The sequence below is a fragment of the Culex pipiens genome, chromosome 2, assembly GCF_016801865.2.
Source record: "Culex pipiens pallens isolate TS chromosome 2, TS_CPP_V2, whole genome shotgun sequence".
NCBI lineage: Eukaryota > Metazoa > Arthropoda > Insecta > Diptera > Culicidae > Culex > Culex pipiens.
In genome coordinates, this window is record NC_068938.1 from 53,527,873 (window position 1) to 53,549,105 (window position 21,233).

General features: G+C 38.7%; 1 protein-coding gene across 3 annotated transcripts in view; it reads right to left on the reverse strand.

The window, feature by feature from the left end:
* Window positions 1–18,563, reverse strand: part of LOC120430518 (protein spaetzle 3) — a 39,469-nt gene extending 20,906 nt beyond the window's left edge. Inside the window, exons 1-2 of one of the 3 annotated variants that reach the window (XM_039595631.2) lie at window positions 18,424–18,563; window positions 10,353–11,315 (exon numbers count right to left, since the gene is read on the reverse strand). In XM_039595631.2, the coding sequence (XP_039451565.1) occupies window positions 10,353–11,112 (760 nt within the window). In that variant the 5' untranslated portion in view covers window positions 11,113–11,315; window positions 18,424–18,563. Of the gene's footprint in view, window positions 1–10,352; window positions 11,534–18,199; window positions 18,398–18,423 lie in introns of those variants that run through there. The other 2 variants (XM_052707893.1, XM_039595630.2) reach the window with 2 other exon arrangements.
* Between the last annotated feature and the right edge of the window lie 2,670 nt (window positions 18,564–21,233).

The window sequence follows — 21,233 nt, forward strand, 5'->3', positions numbered from 1 at the left end:
TAATTGCTGAATCCATTGGAAATTCGTAAGAATTTGGATTTTTAGGGTTCTTATGAATTTTTAAACTGACGGGAATAATTTTTAAATTTTCTACCTCGCCATATTTCTCCTCATCATCAGAAACTATAATTAGTTTTTTAGCAAAAACTTCAAGAGCTTCTTGAAGATTTTTGTGATCTTCTTTGAACCCATTGTTAATTTTGTTGAACTCTTTAGGTTGAAGAGTATCCCTTGAAGCAATTAATAGTTGCTTATAATTTTCAACAGCTTCTGCTATTTCTGTTGTCTTCTGTTCGATTTCTTCTTTAGATTTTTTTGAATTAAATATACTTTATTGAATCTTTCTTATAATAATTACATTTGGTTTACATAATAAGTGGTCAGCTGTGGCTCTTCAGCTTTAGTTTGCTTTTCGTGATTTAAACACTGTTCATTTTCATAACTTTAAAAGTATATGATTTATCATTTTTGTAACTCTAGGTACAATGAGGAAAAAAAAAAAATGTTAAGAAAACATAACCTAACCTAAAACTAACTTAAACTTACAATAAACTAAACCAATCCTTGAATCAAGGGGTATTCAGAAATAGCACATTTTTCCCTGAAATTCAAACATTTTTCTTGAATCTTCTGATCCAACATTTTTACTTCTGCTAATTCATGAACCTCACTTGATCTTGTCCAGCCAGGAACATTCAAAACCATTTTGAGTACCTTGTTTTGGACACGCTGGAGCTTCAACTTATGAGTTCTAGCGCAACACTCCCAAACAGGTACTGCATACTCAATAACGGGGTAAATTATTTGTTTGTAAACTGCTAGCTTATTTTTCAAAGATAGCTTTGATTTTCTGTTAATTAAAGGATACAAACACCTGATGAGAATGCTGCACTTGTTCAAAATTTTCTCTACATGCTGCCGAAACAATAGTTTCGAGTCAAGTATGAGACCTAAATAGACAACTTCCTTTGACCAGGGTATTGAAACATCATTCATTTTAATCAAAACATCATCCTTTGGGGCAAATCGGGCCGATTTGGAAAGTGGAAAAATGATGGTTTGAGTTTTGGTTGCATTTATGCGAATTTTCCAGTCGCCAAAGTTCTTCTTTAGATTTGGGAGTAGCTTCCAATAAATTTGCTATTTCCAACGAAAAATAGCTGTCCAATTTATTTAATTCTTCCATCGTGATTCAGGGAAGGAAATTTTTCTTACTTTTAAAAAAAGTAAATTATTTTCTGCAGACTCTCAGGCTGTTTCCTAAATTAGAGAAATCCACAAGTTTTTTTTTAAGTTTTGAGTTGGTCAGAAAAACTCTAAGTCCCCGATAAAAAAGGTGTTAGTAAAAATATGGAAAAAAAAATGGTACTTACCAAATTATCATTTTAAGATTCTTGTGACACTTCTAACACTTTACTTTTCTATTACAAAACTTTTCTAACTGGTTAAGCCAGCAGAAATGACGTTCCAGTTTCAGAGTGAAACTTTCCGCTTGTCACCACTTTGAAGCGTGCAGCCGGCTAAGTCCAAGGCACTTCGACTGGATATTTCGGATCAAACACTTTCACTCTCTTTCACTGTCTCATTTACTGACTGACTTTATTTGATTTCAGCTTGGGTTTTTTACTAAATCTAGTTATTTACTTAATTATTTAATATCTTATATTTTTACCCCCACTCTAGTTTTTGATGTTGCATAATATATCCGTCCTTTTCGGTTTCACACCAAAAATTCTTCCTCTAACTTATATAATATATTTTTGTCTCATTTACAACCCCCACTCCAACCTGTATTTTTCTTGATATAATGAAAAGTTTCCTTAATTCCCAGAATTCTACAATATATAACTCTCTTTTTTTCTTATTTTATTTATTTTTCCCCCCACTCTAAAAATCCTTCCAAGTTATACATAATATCCTGGCCTATTTTATTTCTCTCACTCTTAAAATCCTAATATAAATGTTCTATTTCTTTCCACCGCGCTCTAATTCTCAGATTTTTCTCAGAAATTAGTCGCAGTCCTTTTATGACTTAACCCATAGATAATGTAATCTTTATTTATTTTCCAGTCGTGCCTGTCCTTTTTCACAGATATTGTTATTTGTTTGTTTCTCGTCGGGCACCTTTTCTGCGCGTGCCACTTAAGTGGGTCATAAAAGTGTTGTCGGGTTTTCCCGTCCTACGCTCCTAATTGATTTTTATTTGTCTTCCTTTTTCTTACAACTCTCCTGATTCGCCTTTTCCTAATATTTTCGTTTTTAACAGAGAAAATCTACTGTGAATTTTTCTGGTAAGGCGAGGGTCGCTTCACTGGTTATGAATTAGAGAAAAATTATATAAATTGGCAAAAATGTATGGGAAAATATCGTTTCAGATTTTCACCGGCAAGTGAGGCTATTTTTAACAAAATTTCTTAAATACTCAAGATCCTTAAATGAAATTCAATGTTTTCTACATTTTTGTCAAAAAGTTCCAATAATCCGAGTTGGTCCTGATGATGTAAAAAAATGTTCATTTTATTTATTTATTTCGTTATTTAAGCATAATTGTTGTGAAGTTACTATCCTAAGCTGAGATGTGGGCTACCCTTCAACAGCTGATCAATTCAAAGTTGGGAACAGAGTTTGCGGGTGCTTAATGAATCGAGTAAATCTACTGAAGGAAAAAAGTTACAAAATAACCTTCGAAATAGCGTAAAAAAATGTTTTCATAACTGTTATAACTTTGTTGATTACTGGCCGTTCAAAGTTAATGTCGTCTATCCTTCAAATCGGCCAGACAAATTAGGGTTCAAAAATATCTTTTCAGAAAATTTCAAAGTTTTAAAAGAAATAGAAATCTAATTACATTAAAACAATTTGAAATACTTTTTCCAGCGACGATTATTATATTTAGAATGTTTGGGTTTATAAAAAGATACTTTTGGTAAAAATTTTGATACACATTTCGCTAAAAAAAATTTCGCATGCCTAGAGACAAAACCTTCAAATGATATTTGCAGCGCTTTAGTTATTTTTAATAAACGAGTATCAAGATCTTTTAAATTCATGACTTATTACATCAAAATATCTTAGATCCATCTTCAAAAAAGTCTACAATTAATATTGAAGTTTTAATAGGGTTGTCGAATCACCATTGTCTTCATAGGAAATATGCTGATCCTTTCGAAGAAAATATATGCTGAAATGGTCAAGCTTGGTCAGGTTAAAAAACATGTATTTAACAAAAATGCGATTTTAGTGACTACAGCTTGAAAACAAAGCAAGGATTTAGAAATGTTTAGAAAGTACTTAGGGTAGAGTAGTCATCAATGAGACACGGATAACAATGATAAAATGGCTCTCACGAGTCGTAGTTTCAACCAATCAGGCTCATATTTGGGGGAAATGTGTGTCTACTTGATACACCGTCTGCCATTATAGTGGTTTTGGTTATGGAAGCTCCCTTGAAAAGTTATTCATAAATGTTTGATTCTGGGGGGTAAAAGTAAATTATGGACAAACATTACTTTTTCGCTCGTAGGCTGCCATTAACACCAAAACTAATATTTCTTCAAATTTCTTTCGACGTTACATAGGGATTGAGTTGGGCTACAATGTCCTTTCATTAGGTTTGGCCAAAATTTAGAATATACCCAGTATCCAGGACTGTCTCATTGTTCCCCACTCATTTCAGCTCATGGGTAACAATGAGACACTTTGATTTTTTTTTTCATTAAACTTTTAAAAATCTATGGAAATCTTTCAAAACATAAATATAAAGTGATTTTTGGTATATTTATAGAGTTTTAACTTCATTTAACCAAAAATACTAAGTTATTTGGTACAAATATATGAATTTTACAAAATTTAAATACTTTTTAGTATAACTTTTGTTAATTAAAGTTTCATGTTGGCAAAATTGCTCTAAAATGTTCAAGGCAGGTCACCTGCAATGGAACAATACAAAAACATGATGTTTTACAAGAAAAAACTTGATTTTCGTAGTGTGTCTCATTGTTCCCCAGCTGTCTCATTGTTCCTGCCAAGTGCGTCTATAATGAGACAGTTGAATAACTCTGGCTGTAGATGTCGGATCGATCTCATATTTTGGTCAATGTTAGAACACATTAAAAGAAAGAAAATGCAACAAAAAGCTCATTAAAATATGCTGATGAAAAAATGAAAAAAATCTTTGAAAGTTGAAAACCAAAAGTGTCTCATTGATGACTACCCTACCCTTAGCAAATTTGATTTGTTATTTTAAAAATAAATTCATTTTTTTATTTTTCCACAGTTTTCAAAAAGCACGAATCTATTGGAAAAATTATAACACTGACAAATTCCTTTTAACCAACATGTTCCAAAGCTCAAAGGATGGCATTATTTGTATCTTAAAACATCGTCAGTTGTGTGCCATCTTGTGACAATGACCATTTAGTACTTTTCGAGAAAATCGATTTTTAAAGTTTATTGGTAAATAATTTCAAAACTATGAATGATAGAGCCAAACTTTTTGAAGCAATCAGTTCGTATACTATCGCTTAACAAACGCTCCAAGTTTCAACTAATTTGGTTACACCAGTTAAAAGATACAGTCAATAATATAAACAAAAATCTGAAAAGCACAAGTGTCACAAGTGTGTTTCGAAAGTAAAATTGTACTACGTGTCACAAGTTTGCACAGAATTCCCATACAAACTAAAATAAGCTCAAATCAATGGTTTAATCGACTTAATCAGTATATTTTTATAAACAAAAGGTTGCATTGCCTTTAGAAAGTATGTGTGTACATAAATTTGTGAAAAACAAGAAATTTTTCCACATTTTCCAACAACATGTTTGACGTGTCACAAGTGTGCACAATCATTTTGATGATAAATTGGTCTATGTCACAAGTGTGTATTGCGATATCCGGGAAACGGAAGCGAGTTTCCAAAATCGGGTTAAAGCATCTTGTTGTGTTTGTTAAGTATAGCAAAACGTCATCATTAACTCATTGTCACAAGATAGCACACAGCTGACGACATATTAAACGTTACTTCCACCTCACATTCGTATAGTGAATACATTCAGTTAAAATAACATCATTCCCCCTTATAATGTCTATCAAATTTAGCTTCAGTACTTATTTCTTTTCGGCAAGGTCTTTTGGTAACCAATCCAACGATAGTTCGGATTATAGATCCGGCTATGTTTTTCTTTTTTTTTTTTTTAAATATCTGAGTCTCGGTTTCAAAGAAGTGTATAAATATCACTTATGTGCTTATAACTTTTGATAGGGTTGCCAGTTCTTTAACCTTATGGAGTCGTGCTAATAACTTTTGAGAGGGTTGTCAGATCTTCAAGCTTTATGACTCATTAGAAAGGCCTTTTGAAAACCTTGCCTAAAAATATTTAACATGACGAGTTTTCTCACAAAAACTAGTTTTTTAATAATCTTCCGAAGTTTAGACAACTTTTTTGAAGTACTTAACTAAACTTTATAATTTTTGATTGCGACTTATGGGCCCCAAGATGGATTGAATGAAACCAAAACGAGATAATCAAGTGCAACATCCCTCAATCAACATCCCTCCACTAGCGTGGTTCACGTTTCTATGAAAAAGACAAAAGTTGTTATTTTGTCTTGCATCAACCGGAATTTCGTTCTTTTATGTCCCCAGAAGCACTCCTGAAAATTTGAGCCCATTTGGTAAGGTCTAGGAGCTCCAGTTTTAATTTGAAATTTATATGGGATTTTGATTTATTTTCCATGGGAAACTATCTTTTTTTACATTGTATTAGGAATTTTTTTTTATAAATCGATGAAATGACTTGATTCTTAAAGTAGGAGATAGGTTTTGAACTGGGGAACAACTTTGTAGAACATACCAGCAAGCTAGGAAGTGACCCTTTAAAGATACAGATACTTTTAGATGGTGGCTGGCCCCTTCAAAAGCCACCATCTAAAAGTATCTGTATCTTTAAAGGGTCACTTCCTAGCTTGTTGGTATGTTCTACAAAGTTGTTCCCCAGTTCAAAACCTATCTCCTACTATAAGAATCAAGTCATTTCATCGATTTATAAAAAAAAATTCCTAATACAATGTAAAAAAAGATAGTTTCCCATGGAAAATAAATCAAAATCCCATATAAATTTCAAATTAAAACTGGAGCTCCTAGACCTTACCAAATGGGCTCAAATTTTCAGGAGTGCTTCTGGGGACATAAAAGAACGAAATTCCGGTTGATGCAAGACAAAATAACAACTTTTGTCTTTTTCATAGAAACGTGAACCACGCTACCCTCCACACACACAGACATTTGCTCAGAAATTGATCCTGAGTAGATATGTATACGTAAAGGTGGGTCTAGGAGGTCTAATTAAGAATGCGAATTTTAAACCTTTTAAAATTTAACCCGATAATGTAAAAAAATAATCGACTGCCCTTAAAGCTTAGTGACTTATGGTTCACCCTTGATTCAATATAAAAAGTAAAAAATACAGTAAGGTATAATCTTGCTCATAACAATAAAACCTCAATCAAACAATGCATAGCTCTGTGTTCCCTCAACCTACCACAACTTTAACGTAAACAAACACTCGTCGCAACATTGTTGCAAACGACGCCGCCAGTCACAACGTGGTTGTACAATAACTTGTTCAAACTGCAGCAATCTTCGAACACTCCTCCCGGGTTGCTCGTAGGATCTCGATTTCCTGTATCACGGTAGTAGTATCGATTTGAATACCCGTTTCGCCAGCAATTATGCATTTAAATCACCACTGCCATCACTTCGCGGTGCAGCACGAGACTCTCTGGCAACACCCTCCACTGGTTAGGATGCACTCCTGACCATCGTCACCACCACTAGCTGCCACTTTTGCTTTATGATGAATTCCAGCACGTCTCGGTAAATCATCGCGAGGTACAAGTGGCAGCCGTTGTCATAAGGTGACGGAAATCTCGGCAGGGGGCTCAACCGCACTCTTCCCGGGGAGTAATTTATGGCCTGCGTTGGGCAAGTTCAACGAATTGACGTTTCTGAGATGCGTTTAACGAGCACGCAATTTCAAGTGGTTGTGAAATTCATTGTTGATAGTCCGAAATCCAAACCGCGTGGTTTTCGTGGTTTGAAAGTCAAGGCTAGATTTGCCCCGACTTCGAATGCACCCACCTTGAACAGCATCTCGCTCTAAGAGCAGGGTGTGATTCATACCCCTAACGAAACGATCCAGACGTACCAGACGCCCCCAGTACAAATTACAAATATGAAATCCCCACCACACAGTCCCAGCATCCCCCTTAACTCACCGACCAAATGCTCTCTGTATGCAAATAATGGCCACCACAGCGATAGCGGGACGGAATGAATTAGAATTCAAATGCAGTTACAACTTCCGACATTCGTAAATTATGACTGACATTTAGAACGTGTCGTGGAATTAATCACCCGCGAAATAGCGTTTTTCAGAACGAAAATAATATCTTTCTTGGTGACTCTTAAAGTGCGCTTTTCTACTTACAGAACAGAGAACTTTTTACAAGCGAGAACAATTTTCGTACGAAAACTTGAGCAAATCGGCACGCTAGTTTCACTGACCGACAGCGCGAACTGACCTTATCGGCCGAGACGTCAAGACGATGTTATTAGTGTACGGAGACTGAAAACAGCTAATCTTCTCGCGAGAATGTATAGATGTAAAACATCTACTAGGAAGGTGTTGTAAAAGTAGCACCGTTTAATTGCGGCATCCAACTAATTGCCACTTCCAGAGTGTGAGGTTATACAACCGGCAAGTGAAGCTGAAGTTACTAATACTACGCTTGATTAGCATGAGTTTTTTTTTTTTTTTTTGTGTGAGGTACAGTGGAAGCATCTTCCAGTGGCCAGACACCCTCAATAACAGTAATTATGAGATCCGTGAGATCCGTGCTGCTACACATTCTTGAAATGTTGTGTGTGGTCAGTATTTGGTCGAAGTAGGCTGAATTATACTACAAGCCAGCTATTTACAAATTAACTTAGTTTTTTTTACAGTGATTTTCGTAACATTGTATTTTTGGCCCTTTTGAATATTAGTTTTGATTTAATTTTTTTGAAAAGACCGGAAAATTTTACGAATGTTTCATATTTTAACATTGATAATCGGACTATTAGTTGCTGAGATATCGAATTTAGAAAATGGTGGGTTGCTTGGATGAGACTTAGAAAACATAAATTTTTCTGTTTTTAATCACTTGCATGGCAATATCTCAGCAACTAAGGTTCGTATCAACAAAGTTTATAAAAGCAAAATATAGAGAATTTTCTCAGCTATTCAAAAATATTTTTTTTCAAAATTTAACAAACATGGACACTAATTTAAAAAAAAAATAACTGGCTATTTTTAAACAAGCTACCTAAAAATGGCTTTAACCTAAAAACGGTGCACTTTATCAAAATTTCATTAGAGTACTTTTTGATTGCAAATTTGATTTTAGATCATAAAATGAAGTTGAAAAAAATAAATACGTACGAAAAATATTTCGATTTTTTGAAAAAATCAGTACTGATTAAAAATTTTATAACTCAGTCAATGATTTTTTGCACAACCTGTAAATTTCTGAAAAGCTGGCTTTGGCATTTGCAAAAAAGTTTTAGTGACAAAAAGTGAAATTAAAAATCACCAAAAATTTTTTTTTCAGTGTAGCCCTTATCCATACCAACTTTGCCGAAGACACCAAATCGATCAAAATATTCCTTCAAAAGATACAGATTTATGAATTTTCAGCTGCCAAATTATAAGGACAAACTAATTATGCAAAATGGCTTCTTTGGGCATAACGAAGGCGCCAAAAAAGTTTAAGCCGGATTAAAAAATACAAAAATCAAAACTTAGAAAAAAAAACCGATTTTGTAGAGAACTGCTCTAATGCGTTTTACTCTTAAAACAGTCAGGCGGGAATGGGTAAGTCTCAGAGGTTGCCCTTCTTTACTAGGTGTTCTCAAGTGTCAACTTCCAGCAACTCTCCATAACTTCTGTATGGGTAGTGTCGGCTTAAGCTTAGTGCGCGCAATCGACATCATGTCAGCGAGCTGTCGATGGATTAATTTATTATTTTTAATGGCACTCATCTTCACCACAGTCCAGTCATACCGCTTTTTTATTCGTATCGCAAAAGATTCAAGGGGTACCCTTTTGCCAGCAGAGAACAGTGATGGAGGCTCGATGTTCAGCTGGTCAGGTTTTGGTTGTGTCGTGCCTCTTGCCGCAGAGTCGCGTGCCTAATTGCTCTGCGCAGCATCCTCAACCACACGGGACTCGAGTTGATGGCGCAGCATTTCTTTGTTTTGAGTGTTTATTGCTTCATTGTACCCCGGCCTGCAGATATGAGCTTCCGCGGAGTCAATATACTGTCGAATGGGTTAATTGGTCTTGTTAAGGTCAGCGGATTTGCAGTTTTGACGGATGAGCGTCTTAATGGCAACCGACGGGCCTCCTCCGAGTGGCGATGCATTTTTATGACGCCACAACGTGGCGCGCAGGGATCGTAAATAAATTTACAGGATTTATTGGCCGTGCCAAATTAAGCATTCCCCGAAAGGGCTTTTCCCTGTCTCCACACGTGAGTCACCTCGGCGTCACGACGCGGAAGCGAACGCTTCCGGGAGGTTGTGTCCGGGGATGCGCGTAGCGCTGTGACGCACGGCGACGATCCGAGCCGGAGATGCCACTACTTCCGACCGGATATTCTCAGCCATCAATCACTTTGCGTCAAGTGTTCCGTAGGATGTAGCTATCAACAGTTGTAAGGCGTGATTGAGGTGAGTTGTTTGCATCGATTTTAATTTATGCAGCGTCGGTACTCACTCGCGGATGGAAATTGATAGTGTAATGGAGTAGATGCATCTATTGTACACTAAAGTATGTGAGATTTTCTGGGAGATTGCGATTTTAAACTGATTAATATTTGCTGTTTATATAGATCCTTAAACTACGATGGATGTTGGTCTCTAGGTTTGAAAATTCAACATTACATCATCCATTGCGGAACACGGATCTCCCTGTCAGCATTAAAAATTCCTTTCACGTCCAAAATTAGAACGGAGGCCCAAGGGCCCCAAAATGACACCATCAATCAAGGAAACGAGTTCAACGCACGTGGTGGATTTCCCCCCCCGTTCCTAGCTCATCTGGTGGCTGACCACGTCCCAGGTGAACCGGCTCAAGACGGTTCCGCAATGGCCCGGTCGAGGGCCCTCGAAATTCAAGTCAAAAACCAAGAGCAACAACACCCTGAAGTACCCTACTCAAGACGTGCGTCAAGTGCTTCGTATGCCGAACCGTGCGTGGAATTGGTGATTGAGTGATTGATTGACCGACCTGCGGTCAGAGTGGGCACTTACCAGGAGCTCGGTCGGAACCGCCGTCCTCATCGTCGTCGTAGTAGTCTCCCTCGTCGTCGTCGTAATCGAGCACGGCGTGCACTTGGGTGCGGGATCCTTGGCCGGCGTTCACTTTGACGAAGCCGGGTGGCCGCTCCGGGACGGCACTCCCGGCGGAAGTGCTGCTGATGCCGCGGCCACTGTTGATCGGTGGAGGGGGAACTCGGTTCGACGCAGGTGGTGGCTGCTGCTGGGGAACCTGCTGTGGTGGGTTGTTCCGGTAAGTGTTCTGCGGAGGTGACTGCGGAACGTTGTAGTTCACCGGAGGTTGCTGCTGGTTGTAGCTCGGATTGTAGAACCCGTTGTTCTGCTGGGGTGGCGGCGGCTGCTGCTGCTGATTGCCACCGGCTCGTGAAGGAACTTGGGAGTACGAACCCTCCCCGTAGGTTCTCGGAGATTGTTGAGGTTGCTGGTAAGCGGGTTGCTGCTGCCTCTGCGTATTTTGCTGCGGGTAGGTTTGCGGAGGGGGCAAGTAGTTGTTTCTGGGGGCTTGCCGATACTGTTGAGAACTCTGCTGAGGAGGTTTCGACTGCTGCTGCGGCGGCGAATAGGGACTATTTTTGTAGAACTCATGATCATTAGCGTCCGCTTCCTGGTGACCAGCTGGTCCGTAAAGCAGATTATTCACGGCAGAGGCATGCTGACTATGGATCGGACTGACAGTAGCCCAAGCCGGAGCCTGTATGCTACCAAATGGCAGTGTGTAGTTTACTAGGGCCATCTTCCTCTTCTTTCTTCCTTTTTCTCACTAAACCCCAATCACTAATAGGTTTTATTGCTTCATTCACTGTCCAATTGCACTGTGCCACATCAAATGACACGAATTATTGCACTCTTCCTTGGCGAAGCTTCCACTACTGCACACATCGCGCTGAACTCAACGATCCCACGACTGCTCTCGAACTCTTCCGTCAGCTGCAATATCTGCAAGAGTAATACCTGAAGTCACACTCATCTTCGATTTTAGCACTCTTGTAGCATCTTCAACCTTACTCTCCCCCGCTCAAACACAAAGTTTAACAGATCACTAAACAAAAATCCTAAAATCTGCTACCGTTTCGGGCAATCTCCGCCGCCAGACAGCGACACTTTGGAAGTGATCATTCAGAGTCACACCATCGCAAACAAACACACACACGCGGGTTGATTATGCAACATGGCTTAGTCCGCTCGTGTGTTTGTGTGTGCCGATTGAATAGTGCAAGCGTCCTCACAAAAGGCTTAAGTATGTTAATGTCATACGCGACGACGGTTGAGCATCGCATCGTCGTCAGATAGATGGAAGAAGATTTTCAAACTCATCCAAAGATCATCACAATCTTCGGTAGTGGTGTTGTTGCTGATGTTGATGCTGCTGTTTTTGTCGTCATCATGAGGGATTGTGGGGAGGATTGTGAATATTTAAAAAATAATGATAAAATACAATTAATTACACTGACCTACAAAAAATTACAAAAATGCAGGCTGAACTCGAGGGGAAGAAACTTTAGGGACCCCAGAAATAGGAACACTTTAATTTTTTCAAAAATATTTAGACGAGGTCCAATAGTTTTTCTCCAATGTTTATATGAGGAATAAGAGCGGTTATAACTCAAAAATAATAAGTTTTATCAAAATTTTATAAAAGGAATGAACGAGTTTAAGCATCAGTTATTATCTTTAAGAAGTTTTTTAAAATGCATTTTCAACACTTTCCAAAAATCACACACTCCTGAACACCAAGCATCTCCTACATTGTGCAGACTTCTGCACAGCAAAACGCAGGTAAAACCTGCCCCCGACTCATCTTGTGCCAATCGAGCTCCGAAAAAAACGGGTTGTTATAATGCTTTTTTATATGAATGTTTTTTTTTTTTCCTTTCTACAAATGGCCATATTTGATCCCAAACCCCTGCATCGTCCGCCAAAGACGATGAACTCGTATTCGATGACGTATCCGTAACAAACTGCAGCTTTACCTGGGATCATCCTCCTCATCAGCATCACGTGCTTTATCGCGATCAATCTAGTGCAAACTCACTCTCGCGAGCCTTCTGATGATCACGCAAACAACGGGCTGATTTGGCTTTGATCTTTTTGCGCCACCACCACATTCGCGCAACACTCGAACTGCACTTGGTGATCTGCTCGAGATGAATGCTGCACGAACAACCTGATTTATGTTTGGGAACGCGATTTCCAAAATCAGCTGGCGCAACACCACCTTCTTCTTATGAGGGCACGTTCGTCGCTTGTCGGGCGGAGACTTGAACCGGTTGACGCAACAGCTCCGCCCGCCAACACGTAGGAAGTTGCCCAAGAGTTGCGCGCTTGTACAGCAGCCAGGTGACTTTTGTGGCAAGTTAGCCCCCGGGAACATCGCTATATCGGGTGATCGCTGCTCTGTTTAGTTTTGTTTGGTCTGATCGGTCGGAATCGCCCCCGGCACGTCCGCTGCCAAGAACAGCCAGCGCGCAGCCGTTCTCGACGGGGGTGGACGGACAATTTAATGGCTCGCGCGATTGACTCGTTGGTAGTCTGGGCCGGGGACGTTCTGGGGTGCTACAAGACAGAACTTTTTGATTTGCGCTAGATAATCTTTATTTGGGGAGCTGATCGTAAAAAGTGATATTGCCAGATTTTTGCCCGAAGGTTGACATTAGAAAAGCTGTTACAGATAACGAATAAGATTTCCAAAAACAATTTTATTGCATTTTTTTTCAAGATTTAAATTACACATACCCCTTCAACAATAAAAACATGGAAACTATTTAAAAAAAAGTAAACCCAAAATTCCGAGTCGAGAGAATCGTTTCCTCAAAATTATTGAGAGCTCAGCGCCAAAATCGAGAGAATAATGCTACCAACTCACACCACCATAACAAATTAGTTCCTTCGTTAATTGAAACATTGAATCTCCAACACGTGTCATATATAAACATCTGACCACTCCTTGTTCACCAAGCTGATCCAAACGCAAATTGCACAGCTCGACATTTTTTAAGTGATTTCAGTAAACGCTTCAGTTTTGTCATGGTATGATAGATATGGGCTAATCGAACACGCTAAAATCGACAGAACTGAATATTGGTGAATTCCCTGTCAATAGGTAAAGTTGTAATTTTGAGTAAAAATGCTATGGAATGATCAACCATGAATAAGGGGGTGCATTCTTGTTACCCCCATAGAAAAACGTGGGGGGCGCATGGTTGCTTAGATTAGAAATTTAAAATTTTATTTATTGGCTGGGAAATCATTAGAATTCAATTCTGTCGATTGAAGCTTGTTCTGGGAGTCCAAATCTATCATACCTTGACGAAACTGAAGCGTTTACTGACATCAAGTTCAAAAATGTCGAGTTGTGTTGTAAACCTTTCTTTAGTAAGAATGGCAACAGGGAATCGTTTGTATCCCAAAATCAAAAAAAATCAAACCATCCACATTAACGACCTCCGGGTCTTTTGTGGTCTCTATTGCAAGTTTCTGCTCAAACCTAGGATTCCGAAGGCTTGAATGGGGAGAGGACCCAAACCTCTTTCTACTCCAAGGAATCTTCCACCCCAGTGTTTGAACTGACGACCTTTGGATTGCGAGTCCAACCGCCGCCAGCGATTCCACCGGAGTAGGCTTGGTTTGGTGTGTTGTTTGTACTTATGGCATGGAGACGACTCCTACACCTGGAATGAATTAACGGCCTAACAACAACCAAGGCCGGGACCGACATTTTACTTCCTCATCCGATGGAAGGTCGTTTGTATCCCACTCTCTCTAATTTTAATAAAATTGTTTATTTTTTGGCGAAATATATTCAATATCAATAACTATGTTACAGCAATACTAAATTCTACAACACAGAATTCACTGGCATATCACGCAATCACAAAGAACCTTCACCCAAAATTACCGGTATGATTCAATCCTATTAGCACCTGATTGAGCGTCAAACACAGCGCTTCATTGCGCAGCATCATCAAAACTCAGCCACATTGGCTGGAAACAATCAATGAAATAAGCAACTGAAATAAATACCCTTAAATAGCTTCCACGTGAGTAAACATTTGCCCAATAAAAACACACATTAGGAGTCAGTCAGAACCAAACAATCAAATGGCTCGTCACCGCCGGCGACAACAAAAAAAAAACGTCTGACCCGAACTCATCGCGGAACGCGTGACGATTAAAGTGGATGAACCTCATCATTAGATCACTACCCGATTAAACTCGAGTGAGCGAAGAAGAATCAGAGGACTTCCAAATACGGATTTCGACAACAAAAACAACAAAAAACTGGAAGCTCCGGGTGTCGAATTTCGTTCGGTCAACATTCGGTTCGTGACGGTAGCTCGCGCAAGTCACATACATCATTGTTACACAAAAAGTGGCGAACCCGGTTACAAGCCGATGTCACCGAAAGCATGCCCACGAAGCAGCATCGTTGGATTACGGGTCGAAGCCGATTTAAAGTTATACGAATTAATAAACGGCGATAAAAAATACACACGCTCGTCAGGTTACTAATGAACACCAGCGCGTAGAAGGAAGAGGACACCCAACCGAACCGGACCCCATCATCAAGGCTGCTGCTCACGCCGCCGCAAGACGTGGCCAAACTGTAAGGTGTTTCCAGCTTGTTACATAAAACATGGTTTGGGGAATCAGCATCGACGCATCGACGGCAGATATGAGGAGACTTCTACGCGTGAAGCGGCGACGAACCGAGCATTTGACAAGAGCGACCACTTTTCGGAATCACGTTTTTCGACCACATCTGACATATAAATAATATACTTTGCTGTGCTAAACTGTGCCGCAAACGGGGCGATTGGAGAATGTGTACCAAAACCCCGAGCGGAGAGTACAAAAGCTGTCAAACTGTTGCGTGATTTATGCCCTTAATTAAGAGTCACGTCTGCTCTGCTCCAATCCTGGATTGCGGTCGGGTCAGACTGGCACGTTCTCTGAAGCAGGTATCCAGCAGAAGCAGTGGTACACTAGATTTATCACTCCGCCATAGTGCGCGACTACATTGTAGAGGGCTCGGCTAGGACCTCATGTGTTCAAATCAAACTGCATCCACACAAAGGCTTTGTTCTCGTCGAGGTGTCCGCCAAAGGGAGCAGTTCAATTAAGATCGTCGGATGCAAGTCAATTGGTTCTTGCTCGAAACCCTCTACATTCCACACTGCAAAGTGTCCAAACTAAACCTAAGAGCAAACCAGGTGTGGACACCCGAGGGTTAAGTACTGAAACGTGCTGCAGGGACCAGTTTTGTCTACCTAGCATCCCAGAAGTGGTGGCTGGCCGTGTGCGATTTCAAAGGTTAGGACTCGGGGTGAAGCTGAATGAATGAGAGCGCTCAATGGAACGTTGTCATCGCCGGAGAGCAGCAGTTCAAACCGCGGCCCGACCGGTCGAGATTGTTTGTGCTCTGCTGCTGCTGCCTTCTGGTCGGCATTTTATGTATGCAAATCAGTCAACCAGTTGATCCTTCTAGTAAGCATATTCAAGGCTAGTAGTTTTGACGACGTGGTGATGGTGACGGAGCAAAACGCATAACTTTTGCTGATGGCTGGCTAATGTGACTTTTATTGAGCGATTGCAATTGAAGTATAACTTAATGTTAAATATGTCAAAGATTGATAATTATGATTTATTAAAAACTTATTCGAGATGGCTGAAATTGGCTATGCGAGTTCCTTGGCCAAAATAATAAGACCTCATAATAATAGGGTGGTCCAAAAACAAGTTTCGCGAAACCTAAATTAAAAAACTAACTTAATCCACTTATGTGGTTGGTGCGTTCCTCACTCTTTTCCAACAATGGGTGATATGATGGGTTTGGACACAAATTTCTTCTAATTTCGTTAAGTTCCGGATTACAAAAACTCACATATCACTAAAGGGCTCATGAGTGGCATCATAAGTGGTCGTTGCTTAAGACAGGGTTGCCATATTTTCAATGTTTTGGACTCGTTGGAAAGGTCTTTCGATTACCTAACTAACGAAAATATGCGAAAACACATTTTTATACATAATTAGCACCGTATGGGACCCTAAACCAAGTTAGATGCGACTGGTTTGGTCAAAATCGGTTCAGCCTGTTCTGAGAAAACTGAGTGACATTATTGGTCACATACACACACACACAGACATTTGTTAAGTTTCCGATTCTGAGTCGATATGTATACATCAAGGTTGGTTTTCGAGCTTTAAATAAAAAAATCAATTTTAGAGCAAAATAATATCTTCTGAACAGCTGAACTGATCTACGCACGCCGAAATTAAAAACAAGTGATATGTTATGCTTCTGAGGAAAATAAAAACAAGTATATGGAAAATAACTAAAAATACACATAGGTTTAATTTAAAACTTATTTGGTGATTTAAAGGAAACGCAACCAAAGATCCGATAGCTTTGTAGTGTTTCTAGCTCTATGTAGTATTTAGAGCCGATCAAAGTGTCATGGTAGAAATGACAGTCTGAGCAGTGCTACAAACATTGTCAATGTCTTTAAAAGGACAATGCGTCCACATGTCGTTCTCTTTCATCCACGGACCGGTGAGGTGCGTCTAGTTCTAACCTAGAAATTTCATTTATAATAGCTGAACTCGAATTTGATTTGAAAAAAATGAGGTTTATATTTTTATTCACTCTATTATCCGATCGATCGATGGATGAATCGATGAATTTGCTTAATATTGTGAAATTTTAATGTTTCTTGAGTCAATGTGTTTGTCCTCTTTTTTTAAAAGCATATTTGAAAGGAAAATTTTGAAAAATATTTAATCAGAAAATTTTATTTCAAATCTTCACTTAGGTTTAAAAACAGGGCTTAGCTGAAGGTTAGTCGAGGTTAGTCTTTGACTAACAAGTTCTTTAAAAAATAAAAATATTTACTTCGCCCTTTTTAAACAATTCGGCACCCTCAGAACGGGCCAAGTGAAACTATGCATTTTGCAAATTTGCCAAGTTGCCTTCATGAAAAAGATATATGTAGCACCCTCAGGAGGCCCCAGGGCGCTCAAAATGCCCTTTTGTCAATATAAAAAAACCTAAGGAAGAAAAAAAAGGGAAGACCTAAATAATGCGTATGATTTAACCAAGAGATTTTTTTTATCAAAAAAAGAAGTTATGACTAAGTTGTCGTTAACATAGAACCCTTAGAAAATTCATAAACATTTAAGTCACTGTTAAATATATCCCACTCTCCTTATCCGGGAACGAGCATTCCGTCACCAAACCATAGTGACGCCAGTTTGTAAGCAAACTCTTCATGTGACGCATCTCCCTCCCAAACAAAGTCCAACCATGCGCTGGCTGTAAAGTATATACTCAAACCCATACACTAATCACACATCTGAAGCATCACTCCTGCCTGTTCAGTCCTGCTAGTTCTATTTGTTCTCTCTAACGGACGCGGTCTTCTTTCTTCTCACAAACACATGCAGATTGGCTGCACATCGTTTCAATGCCACCCCACAGCATCCGAAGATGACGCCGCCGACGTCGCGACGATGACAACAATATTCAAAAAAAAGGAGGAAACAGTCCGCAACAACACAAAAAGTCAACAGCGTTGTCGACCCTCGGGGCCACGTTTTTATCGCCGTCTCGCCTTCGATTGCATCACTTTGAGACGCCTAATTGCACCAAATTGCGCGCTTTTCTGTCTCGCGGCCGTTCTATTTGCATTTTCATCTCGCTGAACAAACGCAAAGCTCTCGATAGGTCGAAGACGGATTGACAACATCAACAACACAACAACATCAGCAGCAGCAACAAAAAAAATCATCAACAAACAAACTGGCGCGGTCGAGTCGGCAATTACCAACACAGGCAAGCACACTTTTGCTAGAGATGAAAGATGCTATTCGTCGAATCGTCCACGCGAAGCCGTCGATAACGACATTGAACTTCCAGTACGAGGCGCGATGCCCGAAACGGCCTGGAAATTAGCACTCGGCCGTTGTTTTTTCGCGCACGCACCAATACTCCAAAACCACACACTAAGCTTAACTTTTATCACCCAAACCCGACCCGACCCGAACTTACACAATCGACACTGTGAACGATTACGGACAACCCGGATTCGGAGATGCTAGCTCGGCTAGCGTACGGAACAAACTGAACGTCAGCCGGGGCGCGAGATTCGGTTAAAACCGCACGAGGTTCGATCGCGAACTGCTGACCGGTTCAGCGGGAAGTTTGTATGCTCAGAGAGCGAGAGAGAGTTGGGCGAGCACGCGGATATCGCGAGAATCCGCCGAGATACTAAGAATTTGCGCGCGAATGAACCCGGGCTTGGAGGCGCGAATGTTCATTGGACTTCATTTGGTGGCGTGGCCGGAGAACAGGAACCTTTTCGCAATGCTTTAAGAAAATATCAACTACGAATTGACATTTTGATAGAACGGATTTGCATTAGATTCATCTAAAAGTATATTTTGAAATCAAATATTACAAATACTATTTAAAAAGCAATCATCATCATCATCATTATGTGAGCAATTCTCCACGAAATTGGCCGATTTCGACCTCTTTCTTATTTTTTGTATTTTTTTATTTTGCTCAAACTTTGTGGGGGCCTTTCCTATGACCAAAGAAGCTATTTTGTGTCATTTTGGCAGCATTCAATATTACACCCTTTTGAAATGTTAGTCTTGATTAAAAAATCAATATTGCTTTCGAAAAGATCGGAAAATTTCACGAACATTTCATTTTTTATCATCGAATATCGGACCATTAGTTGCTGAGATACCGGCTTTAGAAAATGGAGGGTTGTTTTGGGTGAGACTTAAAAAACATCAATTATCTTGTTTCTTTTTCTTTATGCCGCTATATCTCAGCAACCAGAGGTCCAATCTTCAATGTCTCTTGGACAATTTTATAACTTATTCCCTGAACTCTTCAAAAAAATATTTTCTGAAATGTTCACTAATGGTCACTATTTCCAAAAATCGAATAACTGCAAATATTTCGCTGAAGTCCAATTGTCTGTAAAATATCTGTAAAGTACTTTTTGATTGTAAATGCAATTTTACATTTAAAAAATCAGGTCAAAAATTGTTACGTATCGAGTTTTGATTTTTTCCAAAAATCATGTTTATTTCAAAAAATCATAACTCAGCGGCAGAATTTTGACCAAACTTCTCTGTGGCTCAAAAGTTGCGGGTTTTTGTCTCCTAAAACATATCAAAAAATCGCCAAAAAAATATACATATTTTGGGAAATTGAGTTTTTGATTTCAAAACCCATTTTTGCCATTTTTACATTTCTATTAGTTCATTTACCCATTTATATATTTACCCATGGACACTCGAAGGTGAAAAATCGAAAAAGGGAAGGGAAAAGTCGGAAAAACGTATGGAAAACTAAAATTTCTTACGGTTTGGTCTGAAGACTTATATTTCTAAAGGGCCAAACATTCAATATTACGCCCTTTTAAAATGTTGACCAATATTTCGATTTTTTGAAAAAATCTGTATTGATTAAAAAATTCCCGGTCAAAGATTTTTTGCAGAACATGGAAATTTCTGAAAAGTTGGCATTTGATGTCCCCTAAAACATATCAATAAATAATAAAAATATTTTTTTTTTCAAATCAAGTTTTAGTGACAAAAAATTAAATTAAAGATCACCATTTTTTTACCGTGTATCATTTTTTTTCAGTGTAGTTCTTATCCATACATACAACTTTGCCGAAGACAGCAAATCGATCGAAAAATTCTTTCAAAAGATACAGATTTTTGAGTTTTCATACAGCATTTATGTAAGGACAGCTACCAAATTTGTATGGAAAATTATGTATATATGTATGTATGTACAGAGGAACCTCTTTTTACGCGGTGCTTTTTACGTTTTTCTTATTTGTCGATTTCTCTGGAACGACGCAACAGTTTTGCAATCTTTTAAAAGCAATTTGTAGGTTTTGTTCAGATCTACAAAAAGCTTTTTGGAGCTTCCAAAAATATTGTATGGTTTTAGAAAAATCTACGAAGTAAGAAGCGTAACGCCACCGCGTAAAAAGAGGATTCTCTGTATGTATTTTAAACCCCGTCTTGTCAGGACTTGGCCATGACCACAGTATATTTCAACTGAAACGGTTCGGTTAGTAACCAGCATATGTCTAAATCCTTTGAAGCAAAAACCATTTTTTTTTCTTCTGAAATTGTACAGACATAATTCGGTAATGCAGATGACTCGGGCCAGGCAATCCACGACTCCCTCGTCCATATGTATATGAGATGGCCCTAGGCTGTTTTGAGACAGTGTCAGTAGTTAAATGATGGTTAGATATGTTATACGTTGTGCCATTATTTCGTCACTACTAGAGCGTCCAATTTCCCGTCCCGGGAAAAAATTTCCCGGGAATTCCCGGGATTTCCCGAAAAAAATATTTCCCGTTTCCCGGGAAATTTGTAAATTTCCCGGGAATTTCCGAAATTTAAGCGGAAATATACATTTTCTTAAATTTTTGGAACTATTTTTTGAAAATGCTCTGAAAAAATAATTAATGAACAAACTCAACATAATTTTGTTAAATTTGTTGTTTGGTTTATATATAATTAATAAGGTTATCACAAAATATGATATTAGAATTATTTCTGATAATATTAATTATTGAAGCAACTGGGAATAGATCTTGCTTTATGAGTATTAGATTATTACAATTAGGTAAATTTTGAACAGATTGATGTTATTTCATCAAAACCATATTAACTCCTTACTTCCTAATTAAAATTTAGATTTTTTTACGTTTTTGTTTACCATGATCATATGAGATGAAAATCGAATTTATTCAAAAAGAATTAATTCAATTGGTTGAATACCTAGTACTAGAGAAATTACAATTTGAAGTTAAA